General features: G+C 34.9%; 1 protein-coding gene across 2 annotated transcripts; it reads left to right on the forward strand.

Annotated features, from left to right (window-relative positions):
- Positions 1–3175: 3175 nt before the first annotated feature.
- LOC111900611 (putative F-box protein At1g46984) lies at positions 3176–4972 on the forward strand. 2 transcript variants are annotated; one of them, XM_023896492.3, is made up of 2 exons: positions 3176–3385; positions 3613–4972. In XM_023896492.3, the coding sequence occupies exon 2, from the start codon at positions 3652–3654 to the stop codon at positions 4792–4794; it is 1143 nt and encodes a 380-aa protein (XP_023752260.1). In that variant the 5' UTR covers positions 3176–3385; positions 3613–3651; the 3' UTR covers positions 4795–4972. The 2 variants fall into 2 exon arrangements, with proteins under 2 accessions (XP_023752260.1, XP_023752261.1); XM_023896493.3 differs by having other exon boundaries at positions 3630–4972.
- The last annotated feature ends 6327 nt before the right edge of the window (positions 4973–11299 follow it).

Here is an 11299-nt window from a genome sequence, read left to right on the forward strand (position 1 = left end):
CTCGACGTACCGCTTACTACGCCCAAGGTACAGCTCGATCTCGAAAGCGTTATGGGGCCACAACCCACTACGCTCAGGGTATGCCCCGTGAAATCCCCTGAAGTACAAACTTTCTTTTAATGTCTTAATGCTTTAATACTTAACGTCCAAGCTTCATACCTAACCCTAATAAACTTCTAAAATCATAAATTTGCAACCTTTATGCCTTTGCATGGCTACAACGAGCCCAAAACCAAAGCCCTAACTCATATAACCATTTAAAACTCCATAACTCTTGCATGAAGGAATACCAAGTACCAAGCTTGCATTTTTATGACACTAAACACTCTAAAATGCTTGAAAGGACAACTCAAATTATCTATAATAGACAATACTCAAGAGACCAAGATTTTTGGGACAAAAATGTCATAACTTGCAACCTAACAAGATCTAGCAAGGCAAGCATCAAGATTTGAATTTTATACCTCCAGAAGATGCATAAGGATGAGAAGAATCTAGGTTCAAAAGCTTGAGAGCAACACCATAACTTTAAAGGTTTTCCTTCACCACCAAGAAGACCAAAATATCATTAAAAAGCTTCAAAACTTGCACACAAGAATTAGGGTTTCGAGATGAAGTCTAAGAGGGATGGAGGCTGGAGGTAAGGAAACGTTTGAGGCCATTAAGTTGTTTAAATAGGGTCCAAACCCTAAAAACTATTGTATGGTAAATTTCTGTTTATTTCAACAGCCTGCAGACGTTAAAAAACAATCAGACTTCTTATTGTAGTTTGCAGACGTTTGGTCCACCTCTTCTATTGCACATAGTTGTAGATGTGGTCCGTAGACTATATACATTTTAGTTTCGAAAAAACAAACATCATCTTAACCTATTTCAATAGCTTTTTTTTAATGAATTTAACATATTCATCCACATCTATTTAAAATGATCCACAAAGCATCCTCATTTAGTTAGTCGTTTTTAAACACAACATATTTTAATCAGAAATATTTTAAATAAATATTATCACTAGACATCAATATATACACATTTTAAAAAAAAATTATAATAAAAATAATTAACTAGTTAAAGAAATAAAAAAAAAGTATTTCAAACTAGAATATAATTAAGAGGGTAAAAATAAACAATAATTAAAAAGGATGTTAGATGTGTAAAACTTTATAATATATTAACCAATTAATATATATTCAATCGTCAATAAAATTAAAAAAAAGTTATACCCTATACTAGTAATAAGTGATAATAAGGGGTCAATTGAGTGGTATAAAACTATAAAATAAGTTTCTCTTGGAGATGGTGTTATATAATTTTGATAATTGATTTAAAGAATAAAAATAAATTTATAAATAATTTGTATTATTTTTGTGAAATAAAGAAGCAAAAACTACACATTAGTAAGGGACAATTTGGAGGGTCTGAATTTTTAAAAAGTCTGGATTTTTCAGAGGGAATTTTTAAGATATTGTTTGGTTGAAACTTTTGAATTGATATGTTGAATTATAAAAATGATCATTTTACTCGTCTGTTTTATTTTTAGTGAATTTAAATATATGTTTATAAAATAACGAATCAATTTCTTAAAAAGGTATAAAAAATATAAACATCATATAAAATCCAAATGAACATAAATCAAATTTAAAGACAAATCCAAATCAAACATAAATATTTTTAAATCTCATTGTTTCTAGTTCGGGGAAGGATAGTGGGGCGCGTCTCAAAGAATTTATTCATGTTTGTTTGAGTTTTTGGAAAAATATTTAAAAATGATAATATTATTTTTATAAATAAGTAAAATACCTCCGTTTCTACTTCCTATTTATCTTTGGAAAGATTAAGATGTATTTTTAAAAAGACTATCAAACATTTCATTTCGTTGTTTTTAATTCTTTAATTAAAAGGCAACAAATATGACCTAAGTTTGATGTTAGTGAAATGATAGTCTGATGCGAATAAAATGACTTAAGTGGATATTTTTAAGATTTTAGAGTTTTTTTTTTTAAGATACTCATAAAACTAAAAAGAGCGATAGTAATTTTAACACCTTGTCACATAAGTTTTTTGAGTTTATTAGTTTTTTGAGTTTTTTAGAAGTCATATAAACTTAGGGGATGTTTGGCAAAGCTTAAAAAATATGTTTTTTGATTTATTACCGATTTGATACTCGTATAAGTCAAAAAAAAAAAAAAATTGGTTAAAAAACAACTTATAGCTGTTGGTAACCTCTAATAAGTCAAAAAGGAATAAGTAACATACCCTTTACTTATTAAAAACTCTTATTCACCAAATAAGTTATAAGTCAAAAAAGCATAATTCTTTTTAAATAAGCTTTGCCAAACACCCTCCTAGCATGTATACCTTGTAAAAGTTGGAAAGTGATGGTATGCTAATTTAATAGGTTTGATTTGCAAAAAAAATAATAAAAAAGTAAAAACAAAAATAAAATAATGACACCCAATGAGATCACTTTTTCCTACTTTCTCTTTCCTCTTTACTCACGCAGTCTCGCCAGCAAGTTAGAGAGCCTCATCGGCGACGCCATTTAGCGTAAGTCAAAAGAGCAATGTACAAACGTCCTTAGTAAGGGTGTGCATTTGGACCGAACCAAACCATAACGGTTTGACAAAATTTGTGGACCTTAGACCGGACCTATTGTGGCAGGTTCAGGTCGGGGTTTTCCAATTCTTGTATCCGTTGGACTGGTACAACTTTAAGTACATATGATACAACTCGTTTAAGTCTTACATAAAGTAAATTTATCTATTAGGATTGTAGGGGTGATTATTGGATCGAACCAGAATGGACTGACTCTTAGATCATACCGGTTTGGAAAAAATTTATGGACCTTAGACCAGACATGTTAAGACTTACTAAACTAGGTCTAGATCCATATTTGAAAGGTCCAAATACTCACCCCTAATACTTAAAATCTCTTAGCACCTCCGTTCCCATAACTTAATAATAAATTAATACCAAAGGGCTTGTAGTCCAGCGGTATCCAGTGTTGCCTCTCTCTTTGAGGTTGAGGGTTCAAGTCCGATCGTAGACATAGGTTGATTTAAGGTGTAATTTAGGAATATCTTAGATTTGTCGTTTCAAAAAAATAATAAATTAATAAAATCATATAAAAAAATAAAAATAAATAGTAATCATTCAAATAAAACAAAAGCATCTTGTTGCCCGTGACAATTGTCCTAAAAACAGGAACATCACCTAACCCTAGAAATCTCTGTGGTTACTTGGATCCTAATCTCCTAATTCATCAGCGGTGATCGCACCAAAAAGAAAAAGCAATCGTCTCTCAATCGAATATTCCTTCAATCAAAGAATACATCACTACTCTCACCAACTCTCACTTAACTCTCTTCACACTCGCTGATTCTACAAGGTATGATAACTTCTTCGATTGCTTTCATAAATCTTCATTTTCTGTTCTAACAATCGTCGATCGATATGCGTTTTACCCTGATCATGATACTGCGCTTGTGATTACAATTCGATTCCGATTTCAGACTCACTTTCATATTCAAAGACTCATATTCATCGTATTGATCAGTACTGACCACTTAACTGTAAAAATTGTTGTTATTTTGGAGAATTGATTCATTTTTTCAGATATTTTGTTAGAACAGATACGCGATCAATTGAGGACAAATGAACAGCTCACCGAAGAGATGTGCGAATGAGGTCTCACTTCTTCCCTACGACTTAATTTTCAAAATTCTTCTTCTCCTTCCTGCAAAAGACATCTTAAAGCTAACTCTCGTATGCAAAACATGGCGTACCCTGATAAGCAGCCCTAATTTCATCGAATCCCACACCACTCGCTGTGAAAAAGTTCTCACATTTCTTAAACAATTCTCCGAATCACGCCCAAATACATTCGATATCAACACCCATAACAACAACAACCAATTCACACTCTTCGATCCAAATCCTCCCAAAAAGCAAAAACTCCAAATCTATCTAATGGAATTCAATTTCAAACACCAAAACGCCACAATCACCGACCCAAACATTTCCGGTTTCCGCGAAATCTTAGCCACATGTAATGGTTTAATTCTAGCAACAAACAAAACCGGAACTTTACTAATCTTGAATCCCACAACCCGAAAGCTCCTCCCACTCAAATCCGGAACCATAGTTCAAACCCGCGATGAATCATACGGGTTTGTATTCAGCCCTAAAACCCAACAATATAAAGCTATACACGTATTCAGAGACGAATCGGGTCATATAGACACTGAAATACTAAGCTTAAGCACAATGCAATGGACTGGGTGTCATGTCCCCACTTTCGGGCTCTTCCGTGACTTCACACACAAACCAGTTTCCACTTGTGGGGTTCTTTATTGGCTTCCAGGGACTAATAATGTAAATTACATAATCTCAATGGATATAGACAAGGAAAAGTTTTCCCGTATGGATCTTCCAGTTACAACGGGGATGAATGATCGACTTATTGAGAATGGTGACTTGTTGAATTTTGTGGCACAATTGACGGTTTACCGGATTCAAATATGGACATTGAAACGGGCCGAATGTGAGGAAATTTGGGTCAAGAAGTGTACGATTAACATGGATTATGATATAACGGGATTGATTCCGGTTTTCATGACGAAAAACGGGAGGTTTTTGGTTTTTAAGAAGTGGAGAGAAGCGGTTTATGAGTATGATATGGAAGAAGAGGAAATGGGGAAGATGGTGGTTGATGGGGATCGGAATTTTAATTATAGAATGGCGTTTACGCATATGAATACGCTTGTTTCATGGTCGAATTCCACACCGTTGTGGTAGTAGTATATGTGTGTATGATCGATGTTTATATCATATTTTTATCTGATTGAACTTATTATCTGATAATTGTAGTCGAGTTAAAGATTGAGTGGGAATATAAGTTCGAAGTATGTAATTGTGTTCGAGTTTGTAAACGTTGGGCTTGAATTAAAGAAAAAAACCCGATGGATTGTGTTAATATGCAAGTATAGTTGGTGTATAATTTTGGGTTGTGAGCTTGTGATTGTTTTAGTGCACATTTTTGGAGCTATTTATGCTCAAGCTTTGTTAAGAGGGCTAATGTCAATGTTTTAAAAACCGGTTTTTTAGTTGAACCGGTATGGTGACCGGTTCCCGGTTCAACCGGTTTGACCGCCGGGTTAACCGGTTTTCATAATTTTCATATTTTTTCTTATTTTTCTATATATACATACATATATAAATAATGAATTTTACATTTACAAGTTCAAACATTAAAAATATATATAAATAAGTTATGGATCAATCCAAATACATTAAAATAACATATAACTATAACTTTTAGTGTTTTACATCAATTCATATACATCATAAAGAAAATAAAGTATAATAGCGAAACAAAATATAGTTTTAGATGAATACAAACAACATCAAAATTTTTTATACCATTTACCATGTGTTTTTATTTAGAGAAAACCAAATAGATTTGAAAAAAAATCATCAACATTTATTATGCAAATGGTTATTTTCCATGTATTTTTATTCGGTTCAACCGGATTTTTTTTAAAAACCGACCGGTTCAATTCGGTTCAGAAATCGACTTACAACCGGTGATAGTTGAACCGATCCTTCTCCCGGTTCTCAGTCCAACCGGTTCGACCGACCGGTTCAAACCAGTTTTTAAAACATTGGCTTATGTAGCTAGTAAATCGAGTTTGAACTTAGTTTAGTTTGTCAAATTGAACTTAAACCAAATCGAGCTCGAGATTTAGTTTTGGTTGGCAAGTTTGTTTGTAGTGCAGTCATATGGAAGTTTTCCAAAATTAAAAAAATAGAAAATTAATAAGGTGTTGCTATAGCCTATATGTACCATATTATTAATTGTACCCCAAACTTTTAATTAACCTTTAATTACATATTAATATCAACCGCATCCATTTTGATTTTTGAAATTTTAATTGTCTTTTTTTGTCTTTTTTATAATTTATAATTTATAATAATAATAATTAATTGTAAGGTCAAGCCTTAGAATCTCATAATGTAAAACAGTCATGTTGACTCAATCAACGCCAGCGTGAAGTTAAGTTTGTAATGTCGTGTCAGCGTGATATGTACATCTTATGTAATCTCTTGTAAATGTAAAATATACGTAGTTAGTTTGCAGATCCGATATCTTAGTGATATTGGATATACTTTATTGTTATCGTAGATTAGGTGATATCCCTGGTTTGTAAAGATTCACATCGTATTTACTTTTCTATATCTACTAGGGTCTAAATCATTGGTTGATCATCGAACCCTAGAGCTTTATGTTCGTTCTATTGGTGGGAACATTTTCTTATGAAAATCTTTGTATTAATTCTTTTGTGTTCTTTAGTTTATTTTTATTGTTAATTAATGTCGATCAAGGAACCTACAAGTGGTATCAGAACCGGTTACCTATATCAAATAATCATGTCTTCCTTTTATTCAAATACCACTAAAACCACTTCTGATAACAAAATTCCACAGTTCGATGAAAAGAACTTTACCATGTGGAAGTCGAAGGCAATGATGGTCCTTGAAACTATAGACTACTCAAAGATAGATATCACCAAAAACGGTCCTCATGTTCCTATGTACTGGCTCATGAAGGATAATGTCAAAGAAGATGAGTTAGTCGAAAAACATGTTTGAATTCGACGATGAAGAGAAACATCTTGTTGCTCTTGATGTCAATGCCTGTGTTGCTATAGAAAACTCTCTTTCATATGACATCTGTCACTTCGTTTAAAACTGTCGATCAACCAAGGAAATGATGGATACGCTGACTGTTGCCTATAAAGGTACTGATGAGATAAATGTTGTTAACAAGAACAGTCTTAATTGTCGATATGATCAATTTTTTTAGCAAAAGAATGAGACACTTACACAGATCTTCAATCGTTCTAATTGCCCGGTGAATGATATGTGTCGACTTAAGATGAACAAGACTAGAAACTCTTTGGTTCTCAAGTTTCTTGATTCACTAAACGATAACGGAAGGAGCATCACGTAGATGTTTTGAATAACAATGAGAAAATCGAAACCATGGATTTAGCTTGGTAATCTTTGTAATCATGAAAAACGAAGATTTTAAGAAAGGAAATCATGCGAGACACTCACAATGACAAATATGTGGCACTCTATTCGAAGAAGTCTCCTCAAAATAGCGACAATGACTTCTCTGATGAATCTAAAGGTGAAGTGTAACGTCCGTGTTTCTGGGCTAATCATTAGTGCATTGATGTAATAGTCAGGTCAACCATTGTAACCTATTTTTAATTAATAAAGATGAATTATTTGAGTATTATGTGAATTATGTGAATGCTTTATACTTATTTATAAATGTATAATAAATAAAGGATAAAATAAGTGTCAAAATTAAAGTGTTAGATAAACTCGATATCGATGAAGAAAGTTGTAGTGGTCGTGACAAGGATTCCAGACATATAAAGAACGCCGAAATCCAAGTTATAATGAAGAAGTTATGACTTGTCGAAGTTTCGCGACAAAACCGACACGACGTTATGTTACGTAAATAGTGAATTTGTGATGGATGACTTTTTAGCCTTAGCGATCTAAACAAAAGTCGTAGTATACGTTAAACCAAGAGTGTGCATAAAAAGAACGCTCAAATCTGACTTCGTATGAGGGAGTTATGATTTTTCTAAGATTTGGCATAGCAGTGCACAACCCAGAATTCGAATTTTAGATCAAGCAGTTTTTGGCCAACACGACCTAAATGAGAATTGAAGATCTAATTAATAGGAGCTCAACGATAAAAAGAGAGACGATACTGGAGTCCGTATGTAGAAGTTATGAGTTTTACACGGTCGTTAACAATGTAATATTCTCCTACTGTTAAATTTAAAATCGGTCGAGAATTAGCCGATTGAGTCTAGATGAAAGTTGTATATTATGTCTCCACCTACTCATGGATATAAATAACGTCGAAAACGGAGCTCGTATACGAAAGTTACGAGGTTTAGAAGTCGGCAGGGTGCTGCTGAAGGTGGTGATATGGTTGAATCTGGACCATAGCTTTCTCCCCAAGTCTTGCCACCAGATGGTGACATGTGTGTCACACCCCAAAACCAAGAACGGCGGAAACGTTATGGGGCGGAGGACGTCATGTATAATATCAACAACAATGTAAAGTAGTAAACAAGCAACAACATCATCCATTGCATTAATAAAATAATTATTATACAATTGTATTCTATCAAATTTTGATAAACACTAAAGCAATCAAAACCATATACATTTTAGGAGTTTACGGCCAAGGATATGCTCTTGGGCCGTAAACCCATTTTTCAAGGGCTAAGAGTGCCCTAATCACCCCCAAAGGCTTGGACTCTATTTTAGGCAAATACCTTAATGTGTTTAGGACCTAGGAAACATAAGAAAAGCACAAGTATTGAAGAGTTTACGGCCAAGAGTGGTTCTTGGGCCGTAGACTCCCATAAAGGGGTCAAAGGACACCCTAGACACTTCCTTAGGCCATGAGACAATTAGGGCATGTACCTAGATGAGTTTTGGACTAACTAAAACATTTAGAACCCCATGTGTGAGGGAGTTTACGGCCCAAAAGGTTCCAAGGCCGTAAACTCCATAAAATGGTACCATTTGGTGCCATAAACCCTCTTTAAGACAAGTATTAAAGCCTAGAATTGTTCCTAGTTGTTATAGAGACTTGAAAGAACCATAAGAACCCTCCCAAGGGAGTTTACGGCCGTAAACTCCAAGGGAAAAGGGTCTTTGGGCCGTAAAATCCCCAAAGGAGTCAATATGGTGCCCAAACACTTGTTAAGCCTAGAAACAATTCCCCTCTAGAGTTGTAGAAATTCTATGCACCATTTCATGACTTGGTTGAGAGTTTACGGCCAGGAGCTTACTCCCCTGGGCCGTAAACTCCAATGAATATGGTCTTTTGACCTTAAACTTCCATTAGGGGCATTGCGCTCCTTTGTTGCAACCCATTAGCCTCCTAGCACTTGACCAAAAGTGTTGTCCTCGCGCTTAAATGTTTATACTTGTATAGTTAGTGATTAAATCTCTAATTATTTATATACATATGTATATAAATAATCACTAACTATACAAGTATAAACATTTAAGCGCGAGGACAACACTTTTGGTCAAGTGCTAGGAGGCTAATGGGTTGCAACAAAGGAGCGCAATGCCCCTAATGGAAGTTTAAGGTCAAAAGACCATATTCATTTGAGTTTACGGCCCAGGGGAGTAAGCTCCTGGCCGTAAACTCTCAACCAAGTCATGAAATGGTGCATAGAATTTCTACAACTCTAGAGGGGAATTGTTTCTAGGCTTAACAAGTGTTTGGGCACCATATTGACTCCTTTGGGGAGTTTACGGCCCAAAGACCCTTTTCCCTTGGAGTTTACGACCGTAAACTCCCTTGGGAGGGTTCTTATGGTTCTTTCAAGTCTCTATAACAACTAGGAACAATTCTAGGCTTTAATACTTGTCTTAAAGAGGGTTTATGGCACCAAATGGTACCATTTTATGGAGTTTACGGCCTTGGAACCTTTTGGGCCGTAAACTCCCTCACACATGGGGTTCTAAATGTTTTAGTTAGTCCAAAACTCATCTAGGTACATGCCCTAATTGTCTCATGGCCTAAGGAAGTGTCTAGGGTGTCCTTTGACCCCTTTATGGGAGTTTACGGCCCAAGAACCACTCTTGGCCGTAAACTCTTCAATACTTGTGCTTTTCTTATGTTTCCTAGGTCCTAAACACATTAAGGTATTTGCCTAAAATAGAGTCCAATCCTTTGGGGGTGATTAGGGCACTCTTAGCCCTTGAAAAAGGGGTTTACGGCCCAAGAGAATATCCTTGGCCGTAAACTCCTAAAAGGTATATGGTTTTGATTGCTTTCTAGTCTCTAATGATCATACATAACATCCTAAGATAGTTACCTAACAAGGAAATGGGACTAGATGGCCTTTAGGCTTGATTTTGGAGTTTACTCCCCAAGAACGTTCTTGGGCGGTAAACTCCCGGATCTTGTATTTTGGACATGTAAATAATGTTATTAAGCATATAACAAGTATTAAAACACATCTAGGAAAGTGGACTCACAATCTGGGATGAAAACCCGAAGATCCGTGAGAGAGAAATTGGCTTTTCTCTAAATGGAATTCAACTAATGAACCAATTTGGTTCAGAATTCTATTTATAGTCCTGAGATTTTTGGCAGAAAATATTTCTATTCTCGGAATGGATTCTAATGATCTAGGGTAATGGAATTACAGTGTTGCACAAAATCCTAGTGCAACCACTCTCCTAATATCTCTTTAGGTGCAAAACCCTGAAAACTGCCAAACTTGTTCGATAAGTCTGCATTTTCACTGTAACCGCTCTACTTCTATTGGGTTGAAATGGTTTGATTAGAATGGAAAATTTCGGGTTGTCACAATGTGGCACCAAGTTGAGCCATGTTTCACCCTATAAATAGAACCCCTTTCACCCTCATTTCTTCACACGTCCACCTTGCTCTTTCTCTCTCTAACTTATCTCTAAACCTTCCATTATCCTCCCTAAAGCCCTAGGAAACTCCCCTGGCGCTAGAGGAAAGCTCCGGAGCGCCCGACAGCTCCGAGAAAAAGAGCTTTTTGGCTCAGAAGCTCTGCTCCAGTGGTGCCCGATTTTTAGCAAAACCCGCTGTAAGTGAGATACGCCTACCGTACTTTAAATATAGCTTATATTTAAATATAATATCGTAATTATGAACCTATAAATAAGATTTATCAGTGATTCAAAGTTGTTATATTGATTGATCTACTTACGAGAATGTTGTCTAGGCTGTGATTTAGTGAGTTGTTTAAAGTGGGATTTCCAAACAGTATACTTCGTATACCAAACGGACCCTACCTCCGATATGATCCTACATGGTTGTTCCTTACTTGATAGATCATGAAGTAGACTCTGAGTTAATGACGGATCTAGACTAATAATTAGTCGCAGTAAATATTAGACTAAAATCTAGTGGTAATAATACTAGGTTTCGTCGAAGGAAATCATATTGTTAAAGAAGCGAAGTGCTGCTTGAATTTCGAGTCGACACTTTAACAAGTGAGTGCATAGTCACTTTCATCTTACACATAAATATGAAGTAGTTTATATTAATTACGTGCTATGTGTGCATATTATCGATTTACTTGATATCTATGATGGACGAACATTTTTATACGAGTTTTAAATGATTTAAATTGTATATGTATTTTATATCTACAAAAATATTTGGGTAAAACATGAGTAGATGAAATAGACGATGTGCAATAAAATG

The sequence above is a fragment of the Lactuca sativa genome, chromosome 8 (assembly GCF_002870075.4).
Source record: "Lactuca sativa cultivar Salinas chromosome 8, Lsat_Salinas_v11, whole genome shotgun sequence".
NCBI classification, from domain to species: domain Eukaryota; kingdom Viridiplantae; phylum Streptophyta; class Magnoliopsida; order Asterales; family Asteraceae; genus Lactuca; species Lactuca sativa.

What these genes read in the sequence shown, in the direction of transcription:
- LOC111900611 (XM_023896492.3), top strand. Translation starts at nt 3,652, where the DNA reads ATGAACAGCTCACCGAAGAGATGTGCGAATGAGGTCTCACTTCTTCCC.